Source organism: Garra rufa, chromosome 21 (genome assembly GCF_049309525.1).
Source record: "Garra rufa chromosome 21, GarRuf1.0, whole genome shotgun sequence".
NCBI lineage: Eukaryota > Metazoa > Chordata > Actinopteri > Cypriniformes > Cyprinidae > Garra > Garra rufa.
Genome location: NC_133381.1, coordinates 30,806,173 through 30,833,019, shown reverse-complemented (window position 1 = coordinate 30,833,019; position 26,847 = coordinate 30,806,173). Strand labels below are relative to the sequence as shown.

Sequence of the window (26,847 nt, the reverse complement as noted above, 5' to 3'; positions counted from 1 at the left end):
GACCTTCAGATTAGCTCAAGAACAGTGTGCAGAGAGTTTCATGGAATGGGTTTCCATGGCCATACATCAAGTGCACTGCAAAGCGTCGGATGCAGTGGTGTAAAGCATGCCGCCACTGGACTCTAGAGCAGTGGAGACACGTTCTCTGGAGTGACGAATTGCTCTTCTCCATTTGGCAATCTGATGGACGAGTCTGGGTTTGGCGGTTGCCAGGTTTCGTGGAGGAGGGATTATGGTGTGAGGTTGTTTTTCAGGAGCTGGGCATGGCCCCTTAATTCCAGTGAAAGGAACTCTGAATGCTTCAGCATACCAAGGCCATTTTGGACAATTCCATGCTCCCAACTTTGTGGGAGCAGTTTGGAGCTGCCCCCTTCCTCTTCCAACTTGACTGTGCACCAGTACACAAAGCAAGGTCCATAAAGACATGGATGACAAAGTCTGGTGTGGATGAACTTGACTGGCCTGCACAGAGTCCTGACCTCAACCTGATAGAACACCTTTGGGATGAATTAGAGCGGAGACTGAGAGCCAGGCCTTCTCATCCAACATCAGTGTGTGACCTCACAAATGCACTTCTGGAAGGGTGGTCAAAAATTCCCATAAACACACTCCTAAACCTTGTGGACAGCCTTCCCAGAAGAGTTGAAGCTTTTATAGCTGCAAAGGGTGGACCAACGTCCTATTGTACCCTATGGATTAGGAATAGGATGTCACTCAAGTTCATATGCGAGTCAAGGCAAATACTTTTGGCAGTATAGTGTACAGTATATTAATCTTACTGATATTGTAAATATTATTGTCGGTTTCAATAGATAATAGAAGGATTTTAGTCAACATCTTGGATTTAAATACTTGTTTATACTTTTTAGATGTGGTTTTGGTTGTGGGACAGGAGCATTCTTTAAAACATTACTCAGCATGTAAAATAATGAATACATATGAAATAAAGTGTACTTTTGGGCACTTTTGTCATTTTCAACAAAACATTTATTGCCTTTCATGTCACAATGACACAACAACAAAAAAAGACAGTACAGGTATGTGTTAATTTGCATGTTTCAACAGGATAAACATATGCTTTTGTATTTGTATTGCTACAGCAATTAAAAATTGAACAATAAAACAAAGCCATGACTAGTATGAATATGAAATACTGTTTTACACATGAACAAAACTAAACTACAGGAAAACACTATTATGGATTACAAACATTCACAATTTTTGATAATCACTTACAGTGCAACTTATTATTTCAGTTTTAACTGAAAACAAGTAAAACTTTCGAACCATCAAACTTTTTTGATTTACTTCTCTATATAGAGTATGTAACACCATCCTTACTCATCACTGTGATTACAAATGCATTTGCTATTAAAAATACATACCCATTAAGGTGACAGCACTGAGGTAATACAGAATCTGAAACATGTGAACTTATGAATAACACTAGATGAACACATAACAGTCCTGACAGCTTCAAATATCTTGATTCGGTCTAAATTTAAACAATAAATATATCATATTCAAATGAGGTCATCATACGGTTTCACATCAGCGGGTACAGTACACTGTACTGTAATATAGTCTGAATAATGTGCTTATACATAAATAATACAATTGTTGTATGATTGTTCATCATCACATTACATTCAAAACTGATTGCTTAACGTTTTAGAAGGACGGCTTAAAAGGTATGACTTTGTGCTTTTTATGTTTTAAAAGGATGGTTTTCCAAGTAAGGAAAATCTGCAGCAGGTCTACTTAAAAAAATAACAAACTGAACGGATGATAATGGCAAGAAGTGACGGCCTCCTCAGGATCTTGGACAAGCAGTAAACTCTATATACTCGGCATTCTAGAGAACAGAAAAAGAATGTAATGAAAGCACACTTCCGCACTGTAAATGCAAAAACGCAATGTTCATTGTGCAAAATGCAGCTTGCAGTCACATTGTGTATTATTATTTGAAATCCAAGTTTAACAACTGTCCAATATTTTTAAGGAAACATTCATACAAGTTGTCATGTTCTGTCCATGCCAATCTCTCTGAAATATTAATGCATCAAAATTACAGCTTACTCACAGTTCTTTCATTTCTCAAAATATGAATATAAAAATGGTCAAACACTGTCCAATAACAGCACAGCTCAGTTTAAACTACGACTGCACCTAAACAGTTAAACATCAAGTGTGCTGAATGTTATACAGCTCAACACAATTTACCTCCTCCTCATTCTCCTCAAATACTGGCTGCAAGAAAAAGATGAGGGATTTTTTGTTAATTTAAAGCTGTTGATTTTTCTTCACTTCACTTACACACCAATCATGCCACAAAGACTGAAGATGTCATGAGCACATTCTTTTGCATGGGTTAAAGGAGAATCCACTTCCAGAACAAAAATGTACAGATAATTTACTCACCCTCTTGTCATCCATGTCTTTCTTTCTTCAGTCGATAAGAAATTATGTTTCTTGAGGAAAACATTTGAGGAATTATCTCCATATAATGGATTTTAATGGTGCCCCCAAGTTTGATCTTCCAAAATGCAGTTTAAATACAACTTTAAATGTCTCTAATGATCCCAGGCGATGAAGAAGGGTCTTATCTAGCAAAATGATCTGCCATTTTCAAAACAAATTGACAATTTATATACTTTTAACCTCAAACTTTCATCAGACATCTGTTCATCTGTTCATCAGACATCTACCTCAGTTTTTTGGGGGTTCAATACTGCCGTCTCATTTTCTTATTCAACGACAAAATCATCCTACATCGCTGTTTGTAAAGTATGTTTGATCTACTTTGCATGTTCACATTGTAAACACTGGGTCGGTACTTCTGCAGCGAGAACGATTTTGAAGTTGGGGAAGAAAATGAGATGGGAGTTTTTCAACATGCCTATACAGTGCCTTGCAAAAGTATTCACACCCCTTCATTTTTTTTCACATTTTGTTTTGTTGCAGCATTACGTTAAACTGCTTTAAATTAGTTATTCCCCACATCAATTTACACTCCATACACCATAATAATGACAAAGCAAAAAACAAATTTGCTAATTTTACAAATTTATTAAAAATAAAACACTGAAATGTGTACATTGCATAAGTAACTCAGTACATAGTTGAAGCACCTTTACAGCCTCAAGTCTTTTTGGGTATGATGTGACAAGCTTTGCACATCTGCATTTGCAATTATCTGCCATTCTTTGCCTCACCTTTTCACCTCTCAAGCTCTGTCAGCTTGGATGGGGGCTGGTAGACATTTTCTAGAGTCCTAGCTGTTCCAATCGTCTTCCATTATTGATAATGGAGGCTACATGCTTCTGTGAACCTTCAATGCAGCAGATTTTTTTTCTGAACTCTTGCCTAGATCATTGCCTTAACGCAAGATTGTCACTGAGCTCTACAGGCAGTTATCTTGACCTCAGGACTTGCTCTAATATGCATTTTCAGCTGTTAGACCTTTTCTGAGAGGTGTGTGCCTTTCTAAATCATACTCATTCAAATTAATTTGCCACAGTTTAACTCCACTCGAAGTGTAGTAACACCTAGAAGCAATATGAATGCTCCTGAGCTAAATTTTGAGCGTCCCAGAATGTATGAACACTTATGCAACGGGATCTTTTCATTTTTATTTCTAATAAATTTCCAAAGTTGTTACAAACCTGTTTTGTGCTTTGTCACTATGGTGTATGAGATGTAGATTGATGTGTGTGTGTGTGGGGGGGGGGGGGTAATTTAAAGCAGTTTAATATAATGCTGCAACAAAACAAAATGTAAAAAAAATTATGAATACTTTTGCAAGGCACTGTAGTTTATGCAGACTTAGACATTAGCATTTGAGGTTAAAAAGTACAAACAATTTCAATTTGTTTAGAACATGACTGATCGTTTTGCTAGATAAGACACTTCTTCCTTGGCTGGGATCGTTTAGAGCCATTTGAATCTGCTTTTAAGCTGCATTTTGGACGTTCAAACTTAGGGGCACCATTTACATCCATTATATAGAGATAATTCCTGAAGAATTTTTTCCTCAAGAAACAATTTCTTATCGACTGAAGAAAGAAAGTCACAAACATCTTGGATGACAAGGGGGTGAGTAAATTTTTGTTCTGGAAGTGGACTTCTCCTTTGTGGACATCACAGCGGTGGATGTTTCAGTCACAAAACAGGACTCATTGTGTGTATATAAAAGTAACCTCAAGATGCCTTTCAAAGCTATTAATTACTGTATGCCAGAACCGATCAGATCAGAGAAGATCAACTCACAACCCTTCCACTGAGACATGCACTTCCACATAACTTTGTAGCATGCACATTTTAAACAGTATATACTGCGTGTGTGTGTGTGTGTGTGTGTAGTGACAGCGAGATTTTTTCACATGATATGAGATAAATATATTTTCATTTTACTCCGAGTAAAATGATTTAAACTGTTTTTACCTTATTACCCTCATCTGTCTGATGCTGAAAAGCGAAGAGTATTAGTTAACAGATAAATTATAAAAATAAGTAAATAAATAAAATTAATGTTAGTTTTTATTGTGAAACAAAATGTTTATGTTTAGAATACTTAATATGTCTTATCTAATTAAGATTTTTTTTAATGAAATTTAAGAGCTTTCTGACTCTGCATAGAGAGTAGTGCAACTGACATGTTCAAGGCCCAGAAAGTACATTGGTTAAACAGTCAACTCTGACTGACTTACAACCCGGATGCGCTGTGCCTTGTTTTAAATCAGAGGAACGCATTATGCATTATAGAGGAATACTTTATTGTTGAATAAAGTTTTTTGTTTTTGCTCACAAAATGTATTCTCGTAGCTTCATAACTTATCACTGATGTCACATGGACTATTTTAACAATGGACAATTTTAATATCTTTCTCTGCCTTAAACGTGGTAGTTGCATTGGTGTCTTTGCAGGATCAGAAAGCTCTTGGATTTCATCAAACATATAATTTGTGTTCCAAAGATGAACAAAGGTCTTACAGGTTTGGAATGACATGAGGATGAGTAATTAATGACAGGATTTTCATTTTTGGGTGAACTAATTCTTTTAATATTTATCAGTCTGTGGAACAAAATAATTTTTTGGAGTTGACATGCATAACTTACTGTAAGTAATGTACATGCTATAAAACAAATTAATAATTCAAAGAGCATATTTCTTATGCACGCAGCTTTAACGGAATACATGCACTTCTAAAACTTCATGTCATACCACATTTAAAATAATAAAACACTCAATGCAAACATTTAAAAATACACATAATGTATGAAAAGTTTAAATAGAAGTTACAATTTTGACAGTTTAAATTTTAATGACATAAATACAAAAATGCCATGGGGTGTAACAATCAAGAAAAAGGTAATAACTAAGTATTTTTTTTAATGTATTTTTTTAATTTGTAATTTAATGTAAAAAAGAATACACATATTGACGCTTGATCAGGACCCCTTGGTGTCGCTTTTTGACACTCAAGGTACCCTTTTAGCATAATTTTTTAACACACAGGATACCCTTTTAGAGTCACTTTTCAATGTACAGCCCAACATACATGCAGTAGTGGCAATTACCCAATATATAATTTGATCATGGTAAAATTCCTAATGCCTTTCGCATAGGCATATTTAAGCCAAGGGTTTCCTTATTTAAAGCAATGGAGGACCCTGCACAATGAAAAATTATGCTAAGGTCCTGAACAAGCAACAATATGTGACGAGTTGGGAGTGAGAATGTGTTGACATTAGAGATGTTCCGATACCCTTTTTTCCTCCCCGATACCGATACCTGGGCTCGGGGTCTCTGCCGATACCGAGTACTAATCCGATACCTGGGTGTGTAATTGTATACAGCTGTAGATAATACTAATAAATTATTTTATGGTGTGCTTCAGACTTATCCCTTAATAAAACAAACATACAGTGATATATACAGTGAACTAGAGTATTTTTATTATCTGACATACATTTGACCATAATATTTTTTATATAGTTAGAATTACTAATCTGGTTTTCTGATGTACATCAGCGCTGTTCATAACAGAGAATTTTGGGCTCAATTTGAAAGATTCTCACTAGATCTTGCAGCAACCTTATTCATTGAGCAGCATTTTCACTGGCTTCTCACTGGATCTCGCAGCAGTAACAGTGTCGCAAAATCAACATTGGCTCCCGAATAAAACTGTTCGGGGTTCGTGCAACCAAAGGTTTGCGTTGCGGTCTAAGCTGATAAACGGTCAGCGCTGAGCAGCTCAAACGTAACGTGTTAGTTTCCCTTTCATTTCGCGTGCCGTTTTATGTTTCTTATCTGAAACAGAAATGGCAGTGCTTATGAGTTGAACAACGCGGTGGTCGCGCCAGAGGAGAATAAATGGTCACAGTCTGGAGCCCTGTAATATTACCGCAAGTGTCACGCGCGCTTCAGTACAAGTAGTAAACAAAACCACGCGCCTTTACCATTCATTAACACAGATACACAGAATTCATATTTTGAATTTTTGTCGGTTTGCGGCTTAATATTAGTCCATATCACGATTTGATGTCGCTGTTTTACTGTCTGGTTGGTCCAGTCTGAGATACTGCCCAACAGGGGACATACTGCTAGCACGTTTGTATTTCTTCTTCTAAACAGTGGTTGCTTGTGGCAACACAGCACTACTCCCTGTGTTTGCATTCTGAGCAGCGAAGAAGAACTGGCTTCCGATTTGCTGGCGGGATTAGATAATGGAATCGGATCGGTACCTGGGTTCAAGTACTCGCCGATTCCGATGCTAGATTTTTTAGTGGTATCGGCGACATTTCCGATAATAGTATCGGAATCGGAACAACCCTAGTTGACGTAGTACATGTCAGTTACATGTCCTGCATGTTTGACAATATATTAGTTACTTGATGTTCCATACCTGAGTTTGGTATAGAGTAGCCTGCTTTAAGAACTCAACAGCTTCCTTACATCCAGTGGTTCTTGCCTAAAGATGAAAACAGAAGACTTTATTAGTGCACTACATACATTCATGCAGCCATTCATACAGCTATATAAATGAAAATGTCACTGAATGCATTAATTGTTTGGTTATAATTCTTTATTCCATTAAAAATCTTCATTAACTTACCACTTCAATGGGGGTCTGTCCATCATAACTGGACACGGTCATATCAACCCCAGCCAACTGCCAAATCTCCAATCCTTCCAAGTCACCACTCGCTGCAAGACTGTAAAACACACATTAAAATCTCTAAATTTCCAATCATGAACACAGAAAGTCTCTAAACTGAAGACGACCAGTTTTGGCATGTGTTCAATACATTATGTTATTATACATTCATGTTAATGTGCCATTTGCAAATCCACTCACAAATATAATAAAATTAAAGGGGTCATATGATGCGGTTTCTTGTTTACCTTAGTCTTTGAAGTGTTACAAGCTGTTTGTACGTAGATAAGATCTGTAAAGTTGCAAAGCTTAAAATCTCAAAACCAAAGATATATTTTTTATAAAGCCACACCTCCCTAAAAATGCTCGTTCAAGCACACCCCCACTTGTCCACGTCACAGGGTGAGTAGATTAGCACAACACCGCCCATATGTATATGAAAATAAAGAAGGTATAACTTTTACCAGCTGTAGTATTGTTGCAGCCACCATCTTGTGGAGACACAGTGTGTTCCATTGTGAAAGTGACAGTACTTTCAGTGGTTAAGTTATATTTACAACACTATTCCGGAACAGTACAATGCAAATATTTGAGTGGGTGATGCGCATTTCACAGAGGACTGTTTCCTGAACCTGGGAGAGCATCTTACAATGCCAGCTGTGCACAAAGGGTTAAGGCTATAAAGTGGGGCAATTCCAATGTTGCAAGGACAGTCTGTGCTTCTGACTGATGGCCTGTAAGTACGTTTTCATATTTAAAGAATTCAGTACTGACTATTCAAACACGAGTATTGAGCAGTGTAGAGTAGGGCTTGTTGTTTCTCGTTCTACGATTGCAAATGCAGACATGGTGTTATGTTTTCGCGGCGCAACACAATGCAAAAGACAGTATGAGTTATTATAATCAGTAGTTATGTTATGTCCCCACTGGATGCAACAAATGCCTTGTTTATAATGGGTTTTATTGTTTCTGTCTCGTCACATAGAGAAACTGCATGGCAAGGGATGTTACATTTCTGTTAATGTTGAGGTATTCGGCCAATCACAACGCACCAGATAGCTGGCCAATCAGAGAACATCTCGGTTTCCATCAACGATGAGTTTTGTAAAAATCAGAAAGACGGGGCAGAGAGGAGCAACAATAATGTACAGTATGTGGAAAATAATGTTTTTTTAACCTCAAACTGCATAAACACATTTCATTACAACAAATACACAAAATAATGTTTTTTTAGCAACATAATATGACGCCTTTAATAATAATAATATTTAAAAAATATTTATTTGTGCTATTGATGAGACCTGCACAATTCCATTCCAGCATTCTCCATTTCTTCCCGGGAAAAATGAGCTCCAGTCTTCCTTAGCAGTTTCACAACCTCCTTATGCCTACAAACATGGAAAAGTTACATATACAGTCTTATATGTCCTACTTTGTTGAACTGACTTCATGTTTCATGGAAAAAAGTCATATTGTTTTCAAATGGAGGGTAAGTAAATGCTATCCTAACTGTGAATGATTATATGGTGAGTTTGCATTTAGCATTGTTTTTTTCCCCTGCTGTCCAAAACTCTGCCAGTACAGACTTTTTGTGTCACAACCCATCAGTTGAAAACCACTGGTGTAGTTCATTTTAAAGACTGACTGTATAAATTACACAGCAAACAGTTACATCAAAACTTCGAATTTATGTCAATTAGTTCTTGGGGGTTCAAAAAGTATTTGCATACTTAAATCAGTCTTACCTGAAGCGAACAGCATTGCGAAGAGGTGTATCACCAAAGCGATCTCTGGCATAGACGGTGGCCCCTTTACCTAGAAGATACTCCGCCACTTTCAGATGCCCCTCACATGCGGCAATGTGAAGGGGAGTGCGGCCATCATAATCTGCACTGCTCAAGTCAGTGCCCTATTTAGAATAAATAAATCATGTTCTGTATCTTGTTTAGCTTGACTGTATTTGCTATTGCAAAACATGTTAATAATAATGTCAGCTTTGTACTGTTAATGCAAGCTAATGTTCAAATCCTGAGGAAGATTTAGATGACACCGTGACTTGCTTATTTAACCTTTCTTTACCAAGAAAGACATTCAGTCTCTAAAAAATGGTTGTCTGAACAGGTATCAATTTCTTACCATTTCCCTTATTGCCTCTAAAGCCTCAGTGTCTCCAATCTTAGCAGCAACACAGACCAGAGTAGGCGTTAGTGCATCTCGTATGGCTTCAAGCTCCTGTGGAAAATAATATTATGTAGTAATATTATAGTTAATCACAGCCTCTGCATCTAAAAATAGATGATTGAGCCAAAAATGAAAAAATTCTGTCATCACTCTTATACCTCACCCTCAAGTTGTTCCAAACCTGAATGCGTTTCTTTCTTCTATTGAACACACACACAAAAGATATTTTGAAGAATGTTCACCAAGCAGTTTCTGGTCCCATTAACTTCCATAGTATTTTTTTCCCATACTATGTCAATGGGGACTATCAACTGTTTGGTAACTGGTAACCAACATTCTTTAAACTATCTTCTTTTGTGTTCAACAGAAGAAAGAATTAGGTTAGGAACAGCTGTTTTTTTTGGGGGGGGGAGAACTATCTCTTTACTAATCTTTATGAATAAATCTTGAATTATTTGCACACACAGTCTGCATTGTTTTAGCATCTAAATTACTAAATTAATTATGATAACGAGGTTACAGTACACACACAAATTGCTTTATTTCTGCATGAATCAGCCATTTTGAACATTCTGGCCATCTTATTGTCATATTTTTTTAATAATTTCATATTTCAATTTTCTAAATGTTATTTTTACAACAACATAGTATCTTACTATACTACTTGAAGTGCTTAAATACCAAGTGTTTAAAGTGCAAAAGAATGTGGAGATTACATTACCTCTTTACAGCTAATGCTGAGGGCCTTGGCGATGACCTGAATAAAGCGACTGTCGCTGAGAGAAAGCTTTGCTCCACCAAGGTCGGCCACCATCTCACCACGCAGATTGCGACTCAACATCTTAAGACAAATAATAACTTTGGTTAATAACTTATTTAAAACAAGTCAAAATGTCTTCCAGGTCTTCAAAAAAAAACTTATTAAGAATAAGGTAAAATAAATAGTGGTAGTAGTAGTAACAACAAAACTGCTTTACTGCTTATTAATACTTGAAAAACATTTAATGTGGTACAACTAACATCACACACACACACACAAAACAGCATCTAAAAATATTGACCTTTTTTATGACAATGCAAAATTAGTTCCGGTTGTAATCTGTTAAGTGGCGCAAGTCTCCAGTTAATTAACTAATTAATTAAATTGGCTTAAAAAATACCTTGACAATTTGAAATAATTTTAGCACCATTTACTTACAATTTTTAAACATTTCTTAAAAATCTTATCAGCTAGATTTTAATATAGTTTTTCCTCTTGTATATCAAATGTGGTTTCAGTTTAATTTTAAGAGACATTTTTGCATACCTTTTTCTTCTCTTCTGTAGTGAGGTTTTGTTTTGCCAGCACATAGGAGAGTTTTGAAAGCGCAGCTTCTGGGGTCATATCACATCCAGCAACCAAACCAGCATCACTCAGAGCCTGAGAGAGAATATTAAAGGATTACACACTCCTAGAAACACCCACAAGTCCCAAACAAACATCCGTACCTGGCCAGTGGCGTATGAGGTAGTGACCGAGCCCCTGAGACACTGAGTGCAGTTGATCATAATGAGTCCTCTCTCGGTCGCTTTACGGATCTCATCCAGCAGATCAGCTCGGTTGTCTGGGGCGTTACCGCTGCCGTACGTCTCCAGTACAATCCCGTCCATAGGAGGCTGCAAGAAGGCCCTGACCTGATGAGAGAGTAGATATAATAATGCTGAATGAAGAAATTTGCCAATAATATGTGGCAAATAAAGGCAGACATTACCACACAGCCTTACAGTATCAGCAGTGATTCCTGGGAAGAGTCGCAGGAGACCCACATTACGGTTCATCTGTGTGTTAACAGTGAATTTGGCGGTTGTATTGGCTCGCCACACAGTATCCCAGTTAACTGAAGAGAAAGAAATTAAGCTTAATACTCAATGACATGTCTGAATAAAACTAATAACACAGCAGTATCACTAAGGGAGGTTACATCAAAATTTCAGGTGTCCGGCAATATGACACAATATAGTTCAACTATGCTTCAACAAGTCTTTTTTTTTTTCTTGAAAATGTGTGTATAGTTATTGCATGTGCAGTTTTTATATTAATTATATTTCATGTATGCAGGTCGAAGTATCATCATTTATTCTAATAAAACTTTCATATGTTCAATTTAATAGACTCAAATAGGACTAAAACTGTAAATGGCAGAACTGAAATCACTTTTGATGTCAACTTCAGCATTGGCTAATGGCGGCAGGTTTGGTGAGGTAAATGCGTTAAAACTTCCAGCGTCCACTTTGGTGACACGATTGCCCCTGTACAGCTTATGATGAAAATAGAGGCAAACCTGTAAAGAAAGAAAGAAATTCAGTCACTTTAAACAGTTTTATGATCATTTCTTTATTATAATTATTCTTTATTTATTTAATTATTGTTGCGTTCTGTGCTCTGTTCCGTCTCTGAGGGCATGCAGAGGAACAGTGCAAGTTCTCTTTCGCTCTTTTAAAAACATGAATAAATCTATTAAACTTTAATAAATCAAGCACATCCTACAGCCATTTTGCGAGTCATGTTACATGATTTTATTGATTTGCCTGTTAAGTTTGGGCTTTCATGGAGGAGCGAAAGTGGATTGCTGGAAAGGGGGTGGAATGCACAATAATCGCTTTATTTTACTTTATTTAATCGTTGAAGGCCGAAAATTAAACTGTGTTTCAATATATAATGACATATTTTTCTGTTTTTATTAAGTATATGTTTAATACATTTAGCCATTTTTGTATGAATTGTATTACTGATTATTAAGAAAATACTTATTTTGTATTTGTTCGGAGGGGGTGTATTAATTTATGCTGTGCACTGTATATACAGTATCTCACAAAAGTACGTACACCCCTCACATTTCAGCGACCATTTTAGTATATCTTCTCGAGGGTACAATACTATAAAAATAAAACTTGGATATATTTTAGAGTAGTCAATGTGCAGCTTGTATAGCAATATAGATTTAGTGTGCCCTGAAAATTACGCAACATACAGCCATTATTGTCAAAATAGCTGGCAACAAAAGTGAGTACACCCTAAGTGAACTTGTCCAAAGTGTCAATATTTTGTTATCTGGCACTGCCTTAATCATCCTGGGCATGGAATTGACCAGAGCTGCACAGGTTGTTGCTGGGATCCTCTTCCACTCTTTTATAATGACATCTCAGAGCTGCTGGATGCTAGACACATGGTGCTTCTCCACTTTACGCTTGAGGATGCCCAACAGGTGCTTAATAGGATTCAGGTCTGAAGACATACTTGACCACCCTATCACCTTCAGCAAGGCAGTTGTCATCATGGTGGTGTGTTTGGGGACGTTATCATGTTGGAAAACTGCCGTTCGTTCTAGTTTCTGGAGGAATGGCATCATGTTCTGCTTCAGAATGTACAGTACATAATGGAATCCCTCAATGAACTGCAGCTCCCCAGTACCAGCAGCACTCATGCAGCCCCAGATCATGATGCTACCACCACCATGCTTGACTGTAGGCAAGACACAATTTTCTTGGTACTCCTCACCAGGGCATCACCAAACATGCTGGACACCATCTGAGCCAAACAAGTTTATCTTATTGTATCATCAGACCACAGGACATGGTTCCAGTAATTTATGCTCTTGGACGGGTTGTCTTCAGCAAACTGTTTGTGGGCTTTCTTGTGAGCCAGCTTCAGAAGAGTCTTCCTTCTGGGACGACGCCTATGCAAACCGACTTGTTGCAGTGTGCGGCGTATGGTCTGAGCACTGACAAGCTGACCTTATATATCTGCAACCTTTAAAGCAATGCTGGCAGCACTCATGCATCTGTTTTTTGAAGCTAGGTTCTGCACCTGATGCAGAATGAAAGGCTCAACTTCGTTGATCGACCATTGCAAGGGCTGTTCCGAATGGAACCCATCTTGCAAAACCTCTGTATGACCCTGACCACTGTAGTGTAACTCAGTTTCAGGGTGTAACTAAACCTCTAATAGCCTTGGCCATCTTTGTGGGAAGCAACAATTATAATTCTTAAATCCTCAGAGATAATACAAGATACACAACTTTGTATGGTCCTGTCAAGCAGACAAAAACATAAACATGATGAATAGGACATGTGGCTTTGCATGGTTAAACAACATACTGCTGTTATCACTTAGGGTGTACTCACTTTTGTTGCCAGCTATTTTGACAATAATGGCTGTATGTTGAGTTATTTTCAAAAGACAGTAAATGTATACTTCTATACAAGCTGCTCATTGACTATTCTAAAATACAGTATAAAGTATAAAACTAATTGATAAATATGTGATGATATCTTTCCTTTGTAGGCAAATGCAGTATGTGCATCTCTCACAGAAAACAAAAAAAAAATCTCACCTCTGGGATGACAAACTGTCCTGCTATCAACAGCGCCCCCAAGAGGTTGTCTCTTCCATCATTCCTCATCTCATAGATGGGCACCTGCCATATACAAGATGGTTGTTGTGAACATGACAGCTTTTTTTTCATGGACACAAGTTTAAATGGTAAATAACATAAAATGTTAAATGGAAGAAACAATTTACTTAGTATACAGTACGTCGTTTCCTCAATAAAATCCTCAATTTGTGTTCCATGAAAGAAAGAAGTGTGTGAATGATTTTAGGGTCTCTTTAAAAAGTGTTACCTGTGATCCGGTGAGGATGACAGGCTTTCCCAGGTTCTCACACATGAAGGATAAGGCAGAGGCGGTGTAAGCCATTGTGTCTGTTCCATGCAGGATGACAAAACCATCATATTGCTCGTAGTGTTTCTGTCAATATGAGAGAAAATTTTTATTTGAAAACAGCTACAGACAAAATTGTTAACCTGTTTATGGAACTATCCTCAAGAAATTTGAAGATTCCCATTTCGTAAATATCATTATCAAATAGCTAATCATGAGTTCTACTGACAAGTCCTTATATTCAGTTGTGCCCAACTCAGGGCTTGACAGTGCAACAGTACGGCTGTGAAACACCAATGAAACTGACCCGAGCAAAGCTCATGAATAGTTGTATAATACTATCAAACTCCACACAGCTTCCCACAGCAAACTTTAAAACATAAAGGTGTTTAAAAAAGAAGCACCTCAATGTCTTTTCCAATAGTAGCCCAGTCATCTGTGGTCATATTGCAGGAGTCGAGGAGGGGTGAATACTCTATAACGGTATATACAATCCTCTTATTCTGTTTGGACAGTCTAGGGTAGGAAAAATAGAGAGAACATGTTTTAAAAAGCATCAAATTTTAATGTTAATGTGCAAGTCACCCAAACACTGAAAACAAGCTCTAAAAATAAACCAGCGAAGGCCAAACATGAGTTAGTTTATTATTTATTGACAGCGAGAGTAAATGGATGAGTAAATGTTATGAAGCAGCAGACTTCAGACTTTGCTCATCGTTTTAGGGGCAGCTCATGGCCTTGCTGTATTAAAGATGGCAACACTGGGGGATTTTCCACATTTAGGAATCAAGAGTGAGCAGATTAGCATGACTGGACTGGTCTTAAATAAAAATGGGCAGCTTACCCTAGAGCCACATACATATGCATGTGGCCTGGTGCTGTTAAATTTGGCAACCTTTGTTTGGCACTACTGAGCTAATAGTACAGCCGTATATACTACACACAGCCGTTGTTCACTGACGAGCTGCGCACATTCACACTGATAATGAACATTGATTTGCGCAGCTCGTCTGTAAACAACGGCTGTGTGTAGTATATACGGCTCAACGTGAAATCACGCACCTGATGGCATTTACCGCTGATTACAGAACCGGCTTTACTGACAAAACGCGCAAGCATGATCGGCCGATAAGGATCGGTGCATCCCTAATAGAAAGTATATAAATTGTAATTAAAAAAATAAATCTATCGTTTCGCTAGATCAGTACCTTCTTTCTCACCTGAGATCATTTACAACCACATTTGGAAGCCGCATTTAAAGAGATTTTTTTAAGTTCAAATTCAGGGCACCATAGAAGTCCACTATATGGAGAAAAATCTTGAAATATTTTCCTCAAAAAATGACATGAACATCTTGGATGACAAGGGTGTGAGTACATAATCTGTCTTTTTTTTTTCTGGAAGTGAACTTCTCTCATGTGCACAACCATAACACATAGCCAGTACAGCACATATTATGTTTGAAAGCAAAATAAAGTCCCAAAATAAAACTGACTTGCTTGCTCCTTTCTATTACTGGGACATTATTAGATACCTTTAATCCACCCAACTGTAAAATATAAGCTGTTGTATATGCAGCATTTCAAATACAGTTTGCTTATATAAAATTGTCCTGTAAAGTTATAAAACCCGTTGAACAATATTTATTGTGGAAAGTTAATTGTGATTCTTAGACATAAAACTATGTCATGTTAAAATTGTTAATAGACCAAACATTTCAAATGGGTGAACAGGAGAAAATTTGTCAAATGTTATGTTTTTCAGTATTGTAATCGTGTTATGCACCACTTGGAGTGAGTCATATCAAAATGTTAACTAAATATTTATTGCAATAAATTAATATTATTTTAATGTATATTTATTGTATTATAATGATATTATGGTTAGAATAGGCTTTAAATAATGCCACAGTAAATTACACCAGTAAATTGGAATGAAGTTGGTGTCAGTCGACACAGAAAGCAGCAGCACAGTTTAACCTTCCATTGATCATTTGTCATTCTCATATTTTAAAACATATCGTATAGCCATAACCACTTGAGACTAACTGGCAAATATATAACACAAATCATGCCAAGATGTTCAAGTACATATACATCCCACAAGGGCAAACATTATGCTTCCAGTACTACACCACCTATGAAATAGAGGATCATCTGAGCAAGTGGGCTTCCTGTCAAAATAACACATATTTGTATGGTCTATAACATTTTAAGATGTGTAAAAAATAAAGAGACAGTATCCTACCAGACATTTTTTTTTTAAAAAGAATCCCTTCTTTTTTATATGTATTTTAGCCCTTTTTAATTTGAGTCTTCAAATGAGGGTGAGTAAATAATGACTGAACTTTCATTTTAGGAAAGTTTCCTATAGTATCAAACCTGTATTTTGTAGACAATTAGCTAAACACAGCTAGTGTCTGGATCTATGAATAGGATAACACCTTCACAAACTTCTAACCTGATAACATGTTTGTGTGCACAAGTGTGGGAACCTACGGCAGCACCAGTGTGTTCTCCGGAGGCTTGTAGTAGTCATACAGTCTGGTCTGTTGTGCATACAGCTCATCATGCAGAATGGGGAGTTTTCGTAGAGTTTCAACAAGAGTATTTGGTTCTGGAGACAGAACTGCAAATACAGAAGAAAAGTTAGTAAAACTGTTATGAACAAAAGGCAAATCTGATAACAAATGCACCAGTCATATACACACTGTAAACTGTCATTTTTGCAACCTTTAGGTTCTTTAAGGACAAAAAGATACCATCCTGAATATTTGATACTGTGTGTGTATACTTTAATAATACTGTATTTTGCACATTTTGATATTCCCTATTATAGGGTAGTATTAAAAAACTTTTGTAGCACAATATTAATAATTTATACCATGTTGTGATTAATTACTTTATAGATGAAATGTAACACAAAAAAATCTTGTGAAAAATATTGCATCATGCAGACCTGTAATGAATGGCAGGTGTAAGATTACACAAAAAAGCAGCAGCCTGTTTCTCATATCTAATGGTCTAACTGTGGCCAGGTTTCTATTTGAGTAAAGAAAAAAAAGGACGTTCAAACAAAACCTCTGTTCAGTCCACATATGCTGGCTGATCTTCACAGAACCTGTGTTTGTAGCACAATGGAAAATAAAACTCAGGTTTTGGGTGGAGAAAGTCAGTGTTTCTTGTATTTAAATTATGTAATGTGGATTCTGTCCTTGAACTTTGAAAAACAATTTAACAGAACTGAATGTTTTTGTGTTTGGCATTACCAATTCTTAAAAAGGCGCTATCATTTTTATCAGTGTTTGTTTTAGATAAGCTTCTTTTTAAAGATTAGGAATCAAGTTTGTGAACCTACTCAAGCTGTATTGTGTAGGGAATGGTACTAAAGCCCAGACTCGAGAACGATGAACTGCTGTTTACAGAAGGCAAATATTTGGACATTCTAATCATATAAATTACTAATAAAGTCATAAAACATGACCAGCATCCACTTCGGACCAATTCTGCTTGAATACTGTAAACAAAACCACTCTTAAAGCACTCTTCTCATTCCCATTTATTATTTTACATAATCAAATCAGCATGTGTAGACTTTCAGCTGTGCAATTCATTACCACTTGAATATCATTGTGTGTGTCTGTGTGAAAATATGTGTTCCTGCAATTCTAATAGAGAAGATGTACAGTTGCAGTTTAAAAACTTGCAAACCCTCTCCACTCAAAGTTACCACTGCATGTCTAATTAATAATGTTAAATAAATGTAGTGCTGACTTGAAATAAGCAAATAAATAAATAATCCCAAATAACATTATATGCAAAATGTTGATTATTTTACCACAATAAGAGAGATCATACAAAATGCATGTTTTTTATTATTATTATTTAGCACTGACCTGAATATTTCAATTTTTAAAAAATCATAATACTGTGTCCCTTGTTTGTCCTGAACAATTATACTACCAGCTGTTCTTCAGAAAAAATCCTTCAGGTACCACAATTTTTGGGGTTTCTCAGCATTTTTGTGTATTTGAAACCTTTCTAACAATGACTGTGTGATTTGAGATTCATCTTTTCACACTGAGGACAACTGAGGGACTCATATGTAACTATTACATAAGGTTTAAATGCTCACTGATGTGTCAGAAGGAAACACAATGTCTCAACTTTTTGAATTTGAATATCAGGGTAAATTTAACTTATTTTATCTTCTGAGAAACATAATGCAAGTATCTTCTTTAGCTGCCGTAGTTTCTTTTTTCTTTTCTTTTTTGTGTGGAACGTGTAAAGCAGTATAAAATGTGTTATAATACAATTCCGTGCGTAAAGTCACTGCACTGTGCAATATAAGTCGTACATCATATGTGGACCCTCAAGCAGGTGTATGAGCGATGCTGATAGAGTTTACCGTTATTGTGATAGGTCATTCCAATGGTTCCGCCGGTGTTTATGACTAGGACCCTTGCCTCGACATTTGGGCTGATATCAGGAGACTCCGAGCTGCTCGAGAACCTCCTGCGACTCTGACCCGCGGCGCTCCGGCTGAGAGACTTCTGCGACTGATACAAATCAGGCTGACTTAACCTGCTACGAGAAAGCGCTCGACCCAGCGAGGTCATGCTTGTTGAAGATGGAGCCGACGTAGTGTGTTTCCATTCCGCCATATCTGACTCTCTTGGCTATCCCTTAAGCGAGCGACCCAGTTTCTTAAAGAGACAGCACGTTGATTTTGAACACTGATAAGGGTAATAGTGATGCCGAAAACGTAGAAATAAACTTACCGTGACACTTGGAACGAAAACCAAGTTTGTTCATCTAGCCTCCTTGAAAGAAAACATTTACAGTCTTTATTTGTTGCATCAATATTGTGTGTATATGAAACTATGAAAGAGCAATGCATTTCCAACCACTGGTTCCTTTAACAGTTTGAAAATGTTATCTGGTTCTCAGAACGTTCCTAGAACAGAACTTTGAGATTCATTTTTGATGAGCCTTGCTATTTCTTAATCAAATATAGGCCTACCCATAGGCCTATGTTTATGGAAGAAAAATAATGACAAATGTCTTTGAAACAAACTAAAAAAAAAGCAGTGCATTAACATTGCTTGCATTTTTATGCCTTGTGTTTTCAGGGCTTGCATTTTTAGGGGGTGAAATTTAACATCCTTGTTTATTTTGGCTGTGAATATTTCAATTCAAAATATTTCACACACATTTTCAGAATTGAAAAATCAATCATTCATATTCACCTTCCAGAATTAAATCTGTTTAAAAAAATAGCCTACAATGTATAATATTCGACAGGCAAATTTCGGTCCATTTTATTTCACTTCACAAATTCACCCAAAAAAACAACAACAACAACACACACACACACAAAAAACTTTGCTGAGCAGCAGTCCAAGAGTGTTGTTATTCTAACAAACAACATCAGACCAATACTGTTTCATCTTTAATCTCATTGTCCGTGTTTGTTCCAGACTGTATATTAAAATGTAACTTATTATGGAGGTTCCACCAGTAGGTGGTGACAAGTGACTGTCTTCTTAAGTCAGTAATGGGTCTTAGTAGATAGGCGTCTTTTATTTATTTATTTATTTATTTATTTATTTGTTTGCTGGAAGTCAGTGATCACTAAAATGGTTTGGTTACCATACACATAATATCTCGTTGTGTTTCACAGAAGAAAGTGGTACACAGAAATGGTAGTTTTGTAATAACATGGGGTTAGAAAATAATGACCGAATATTCACTTTTGAGTGAACTATCCCATGAGCACTGTTAACTGTCAATTCATAACAACCATCTTATAATTTATTGGCTGAGATTTTACTCACTTTTCTAGCACATTTGTTCTGTCTTATGGCCGATTGTACAGTAACAACTCAAAATACTGTCGCTATTGCTAACTGCCTCGTTTTCTAAGTTTTAGATTATGTGATATTGAATAATATGTGTGTATTTTAAATGTGTGTTTTTGAAAGAAAAGTTAATGACGTTTGCCAAGACCTTTATTATGAAAGTCGGGCTGCAACGGCCATTTCCGCTGGTTCGCGTTGACGTAGTCAGTTTCACACTGAACTCGGCTGATTTTAGGAGTGAACACCGGGGTTGAGACTGCTAAAGAATGGTGGGCCTCCGCAGGTAACGAAAACGCATTTAGTCGTTCTAAAATGAATGAAAATAACTTGTTAATGGTTCTATTATACATAACCTGTCGAAAATATGTGTAAAAAGTATGTGGTAGTGATTTTCTATGGGTTGTTCGGCCGGCTAAGCTAGCAGGCTAAGTTGCTCTTTTCTGGCACTCCCTCTGAGCATCTCTTGTCTCTCAGGGGCACGTGAGACACAATTCGAATTTGGGACGGTTGAGATCGACGCGGCTCCGCTTCAGACGGTCCAGATGACAGACCCACCGGCTGGCCAAATGAATGCTTTTCCGCCTAGGCTGTGAACGTCTTCAGCTGCTATCCGGTTACATTTTGGGGGAAGGACGTGAAAGAGCCCCTGAGACGGACATTCACACGCCAAGAGGAAGTCTTGAAAGACCGCAGTCTCTTAAAGAGGCCTTACAGCACTTAACAGACATACAGGAAAAGCACCGAAAAATCGCTGCTTTGGTCGCGTTTCTGTGGATTATTATCGAGGGTGGCGTTTTTCAAACTGGTACCACCCTACAACCGAAGCAAAAGCCCTGAAATCGAGCTTTGACCTTTTCAGCTCTACTGAAAGTTGTCAGTACTGTTGTTTAATCAGCAACTAAGTGACCCTTGTTGGCTGGAACTACATTTTATTCACTGTGACTTTCAAGTTATACACGTGTTCAGTTTACTTTCAAATTTGACAATCCCAAGAGGAAATCTAAAAGAATAACCCTTTGTGTTTCACTTTTCAAATCCTTATCAAACTTTTTTTTTTCTTTTTGGAGGGAAGTAACCATTTATGAACAGTATACAAGATGGGGAAGATGCTGTCAAAGATATTCGGTAACAAAGAGATGAGAATACTGATGCTCGGACTGGACGCCGCAGGAAAAACCACCATCCTTTATAAGTTGAAACTGGGCCAGTCTGTCACCACCATCCCTACTGTCGGTTTCAACGTGGAGACGGTCACCTACAAAAACGTCAAGTTCAATGTGTGGGATGTGGGCGGACAAGATAAGATCCGTCCCCTCTGGCGACACTACTACACGGGCACGCAAGGGTTAATTTTTGTGGTGGATTGTGCTGATAGAGATCGTATAGACGAAGCCAGGCAAGAACTCCACCGCATCATCAACGACCGTGAGATGCGGGACGCCATCATTTTGATTTTCGCCAACAAGCAAGACCTGCCGGACGCCATGAAGCCGCACGAGATCCAGGAGAAGCTGGGACTGACTCGCATCCGGGATAGGAATTGGTACGTGCAACCGTCGTGCGCGACCACCGGCGACGGACTGTACGAAGGCTTAACTTGGTTAACATCTAACTACAAGTCTTAATGACACTGGCACTGACTGTTTAGGACAAATGAACTCTATATGGAGAAAATCACACTCTCCACCGAATATTCGTGCTGTTTTGATTTAGAGTTAACCTTTATTTTTGGCTTGTTTTCAAACGGCCCTCTTTGAAACGACGTAATGGGTTTGGCTTGCTTTTAGTTTCCTGTGTACTGTGACATACCCGTGTCACAAACCCTGGACTATTGCTTAACATGATAAAGCATTCCTGAATGAAGATTCTCTATTTTTTTTTTTTTTCTTTTGATTGTAGGTTTTCTATATTTGTTTTCTCCTCTTCTGCTTCTTTCTTTGAGATTACAGAGTCAAAAAAAAAAAAAAAGAGTTTGTCTCCTGCAAACGGTCCAGTAGTGTGTTAAAGGGATTTTATACCGAAATGTATCGAAACTGTCCAGGCGTCCACTGTAGCAAAGCACAGTTTTGCTGAGGAGGATGTAGCATACTAATTGTAGGTAGCTATGTGGTGTAACAGGTTTTAAACCGTGCCATAGTTATGATATCACTGACATCCAATGATAATCAACATGTAAATGAGTCCATGGAACATTTTATGCAAAAGTCTAATCGTGGAAGGCGGGGCTTACCACAGACGTAACTTATATTCACACAGCATAATCGAACCGACTGATGTCTTGTGCTCTCGAAAGCTTGAAAAACTCCAGAAAGGTTTTTGTCTGCATCGCAGTGTAGCCCAAAACAACAGACTTCATTTTTAAACATGGAGGGATGCATTTTGTAGCCCTTGTACCATTTAGGCTAATTGCATTGACCAGATTGTCTTTGACTCACACTCATATGTCTCTAAAATGTGGGATTGTTACATTCTTACATTTCAAGTGTAGTGCTTGCGGTAGAGTGGACTGGATTTGTCATTTTGGAGAGAAATGTTTCATTCTATTCATTTCCTCTCTTTGCTTTAATCATTTTGAGAAACATGTACAGAAACAGCTATGTAATTGTAACTTCAAATTAAACTTAGTCATTTTAATGCTCTTAGTTCATTCTTGTTCTGACCAATTCATGTCATCTTTGATGCCTATCGACGCACGGGAGTTTCCACCGTCATTTACAGAGCCAAACCAAAGTCAGATGGAAAATGAATTTAGCGCTGCTTCAAAATTTTTGTTCTAGGTAGCACACATGGAAAATCTTTCCCTGCTTTCCCAGCCCATATGTATTTGCACAATATTTTCCAAACCCAGGACTCCAAGCACTTTGGAATCCGTAGCAGATAAGATTCTAAAGAATGCGTGTTGGGTTTAATGTTTGACCTCTTCATGTGTTTGCACACAGGACTCCAGACACCTTACTAAAAAAAAATATGTGAAATGGCACATTTTCAATTTTTAAAAGCTCACCGTTCGTGCAGTAACTCCTAGATTCTTTAACGTCTTATCGCAAATATTTGTTATATGAACATTTCGGTTTAATCTCCCAAAATAAGCTGTGTCAGGATTGTGCTGTTTTGAAACAGGTCGGCTCCACACCCCCCAGCAAATCCCACTGTAAAAACAGGATGTCTCCCACTTGCTCTCTAAAGGCCGCACAGCTGCTAAACTGTTGCACACAGAGAAGAGTAATGGGCGGCCGGCGCTGGACGGCACAAATGCTGCTCTTGCTGACACAGCTGTTAATAACAAGTGCTGTGATCACTTGTTGCTTTGCGCGCCATCTTGAATGATTGTTAAACCGCTAGGCTGTTTTTCTTCCTCACACGCCGGTATTCAAATCAGTTGACGCCACATCAGCCGCTCACATTGCCGGAAAGAGCTTAACTGCTGACATAATGACAGTTTTTTTTTTGTTTTTTGTTTTTCTCCCAGTTTTTACTGAAGTTTTGGTGTACTTCCTTGAGAAGTGAGAAATACTGTACTGACAGCACAGATACAGATGTTCAGACTGTAATCAGTTCTGAGGGATCAAGCAGGTACTGACAACTTGTTGAGACCTGCTGTTAAACCATAATAGAAATTTTTGCATGTTTGTTAGTCATATTTACAAGGTCAGAACTGTTTGAATTACAAAGCAGGTGATTGTCACACACTCTGTGTTTTATGGCTGTGGCTTATCTTTCTCATTTGGTATGTAGTTTGCCGCATAGGAGTTTATGAATAACTGTGTAAGTCACATGTGTGAATGATCTCATTCATTCCCTTTATATATATATTTATATATAAGTATATGTGTGTGAACCTGGACCACAAAACCAGTCAATATTTCTGAAAAAGCTGAATAAACAAGCTTTCCATTGATGTATGGTTTGATAGGATAGGACATATTTAACCGAGATACAACTATTTTGAAAATCTGGTGCAAAAAAAAAAAATCTAAATATTGTGTAAATCGCCTTTTAAAGTTCTTAGCAATGCATATAACCAATCAAAAATTAACTTTTGACATATTTACGGTAGGAAATTTACAATATCCTCATGGAACATGATCTTTAATATCCTAATGAGTTTTGGCATAAAAGAAAAATTGATCATTTTAACCCATTCAATGTATTTTTGGCTATTGCTACAAATATACCCTTGCTAGTACTTATGACTGTTCTTGTGGTCCAGGGTCATATATAACATTTTTGTACATGTTTTCAAAGAAGTTGCATTCTCATTGAGCATCAGAACACAGTAAAAAAAAAAAAATATATATATATATATATATATATATATATATATACAAATTCAATTATAAATAGCTCTATCCCATTTGATTATGATTAAACATGTAATTTATTCCTGTGGTAGCCAAGCAGAATTTTCAGCAGCCATTATGCCAGTCTTCAGCATCACATGATCCTTAGAAATTATTTAAATAAGCTGATTGGCTGCTCAAGAAATGGTGCGGTCAATGCCGAAACAGTTGCGCAGCTTAATAATAAGGAAAGTGTGATGCTCTTACTATATATATATATATATATATATATATATATATTGTATAGAAAGCATTTATTTAAATGATTTTGATAAATTTCATGTGTCCTTGCTGAAAACTCTTTACATTCAGTAACAAATGTTTCCCCTCCATATCAGCAGATTTTCATCACATTCTCAGTATGTGTGTGTGTTTGCCTGCTCAGGAACTTTTAGTGCAGAGCTAGTTTCATTGTGATATCTATAAGGGAAGTGGTCAGTGTGATGTCAGCCTGACTGTAGGAGTTTGGGTGGTTCTTCATGTGGCTCTGCTGATGGTGGTGTTCAGCTAATGACACGCATGCTATTAATAGTCTCCTCTTGTATGTGTAGGGCAAAACAAAATGCACACCTCAGAACACTTGTGTAACCCATGTGGCCTTCATTATTCATTTAAAGAGACTTTAAATTTGGATTCAGACAGTCTTTCTATTCCTATACACTGCATGTACATTTGAAAGCAAAACAAAGCTTGTGAGCTATAACATTTGAGCTAAAGCTTGTAAGCTATAAGTTTAAAATACACAGTGTAAAATGTCATATTGTTCGCCCGTTACTCACTCTCATGTCCTTCCAAACCTGTGTGACTTTTTTTTTTTCTGTGAGGCATAAGATATTTTGAGAAATCTCTTGTTTTGTCATTTTTTGAAAGTCAGTGGTCACCTAAACTGTTATCAACATTCTTTAAACTATCCTTTATGCCCCACAGTAGAAAGAAATGCTCATTTAAATGACATGAGGGGTGTGAACTAACTCTATTGCTTATTCCGGCCTAATTAAATTAGAGGGTAAGTTCCTTAGAAATTAGAGAAGAAAAAATAAATAAATAAAAAATAGAATATATATATATATATATATATATATATATATATATATATATATATATATATATATATTAGAAAAAAATTTAATATATAAGTAACCTTTTTTGAATGCTTGAAACAAAAAATCTTTCCAAAGACAAAAATGCATGGTTAAAAAACCTATAGTGACAATTCAAATAAAAATAAACCACCTTAAACCTGAAATGATTTTTGTAAATCAGTGGTCAAATGATATGTAGCCGCCTGACAAATAACCGATCTTTGTGTGAATGTCCACAAAACTGGAAGACTGATCGTACATATGAAGGTTATTTTAGAAAGGAAAAATATGAATAATATTTTGCTATAGTGTAAATAATATGTGATCATGTAATCCATAAAAAAGTAACTGTAGTCTGATAACGAGTCTGTTGTATAATTTAATCTAATTACATGTAATTAATTTTTGGAGTCTGATTAAGTCATCCAGATCACATGCAATCAGTTACTACTCAGCTCGCTCTCTCTCTCTCTCTCTCTCTCTCTCTCTCTCTCTCTCTCTCTCTCTCTCTCTCTCTCTCTCTCTCTCTCTCTCTCTCTCTCTCTCTCTCTCTCTCTCTCTATATATATATATATATATATATATATATATATATATATAATGGTTATCAAAACTATAGTAACCATTATGTCTTTATAGTAACATTCTTTTCACCTGGATTAAAAAAAAAAATAGTTGCATTTTCCCCCTGTGATTTTTAAAGAGATAGTAAAGTTGATTTAAAAATGAAAATTTGGTCACTAATTACATCCCCCCCTAATGTTGTTCCAAACCTGTAAGAACTTTGTTCATCTTCAAATCCGAGAACTTTCTGACCCTGAAGACGCAACTACTACATTCAAGGCCCAGAAAGGTAGTAAGGACATCATTGTGGTACTCTCATGAATGTGCATCGAAGACTGACACAAAAGAGAAGAAATTGTTGGATAAAGTCATCACTTTTGTTTTGTTTGCACCCAAAAGATTCTCATAGCTTCATAAAATTGAGGTTGAACCACTGATGTCACATGGACTATTTTAACAATGTCCTTACTACCTTTTTGGGCCTTAAACGTGGTAGTTGCTGTCTATGCAGGGTCAGAAGGCTTTAGGATTTCCTCAAAAATATCTAAATTTGTGTTCTGAGGATAAACCAAGATTTTACGTGTTTGTAAAGACATGAGGGTGAGTGATTAATGACAGAATTTTTATTTTTGGGTGAATCTCTTTAATTTGTCAACTTGGTTATAAGACTGCAGTGTTGATTTATTGTTCTATTCAACTGAAGTGATCATGTCAGAAAAGGTCAATGGTAAAGGCCTGTTCAAGCAGGGCACAACAATAAGGATTTAGTTAGTCAGTCAGTCCTGTAGTTTAGTTTTGTAATTACTCCACTAATATTTTCACTGGCCCCACCTAAAAAAAAAAGAGGGATGGAATAGGAGTGTGTTTACTCTCTAATATTAAGTTAAGTAGAATAGATCAAGTCTGAGCTTTAATTTTTACATTGTAGGTTATTAGTTTTGTGGTGAGATGTTCCTAAA

The 26,847-nt window shown here is 36.9% G+C and overlaps 2 protein-coding genes across 6 annotated transcripts; one reads left to right on the top strand and one right to left on the bottom strand.

Annotated features, from left to right (window-relative positions):
- Nucleotides 1-979: 979 nt before the first annotated feature.
- On the bottom strand, nt 980-18,706 carry aspg (asparaginase homolog (S. cerevisiae)). Of its 5 annotated transcripts, XM_073826807.1 has the most exons (18): nt 18,450-18,706; nt 16,541-16,670; nt 14,447-14,558; nt 14,004-14,129; nt 13,715-13,798; nt 11,536-11,662; nt 11,106-11,218; nt 10,830-11,015; nt 10,648-10,761; nt 10,063-10,182; nt 9,297-9,392; nt 8,906-9,069; nt 8,462-8,548; nt 7,119-7,218; nt 6,909-6,974; nt 4,444-4,467; nt 2,224-2,250; nt 980-1,855 (listed from the first exon to the last, which is right to left on the bottom strand). In XM_073826807.1, exons 1-18 carry the CDS (start codon nt 18,703-18,705, stop codon nt 1,814-1,816), a joined length of 1,974 nt encoding a protein of 657 aa, XP_073682908.1. In that variant the 5' UTR covers nt 18,706; the 3' UTR covers nt 980-1,813. The 5 variants fall into 5 exon arrangements, with proteins under 5 accessions (XP_073682908.1, XP_073682909.1, XP_073682911.1 ...); XM_073826808.1 differs by lacking the exon at nt 4,444-4,467; XM_073826810.1 differs by lacking the exon at nt 8,462-8,548.
- A 1,401-nt stretch (nt 18,707-20,107) lies between these two features.
- Nucleotides 20,108-22,536, top strand: arf6b (ADP-ribosylation factor 6b). Its single transcript, XM_073826742.1, has 2 exons — nt 20,108-20,185; nt 20,377-22,536. The coding sequence occupies exon 2, from the start codon at nt 21,000-21,002 to the stop codon at nt 21,525-21,527; it is 528 nt and encodes a 175-aa protein (XP_073682843.1). The 5' UTR covers nt 20,108-20,185; nt 20,377-20,999; the 3' UTR covers nt 21,528-22,536.
- Nucleotides 22,537-26,847: the final 4,311 nt, after the last annotated feature.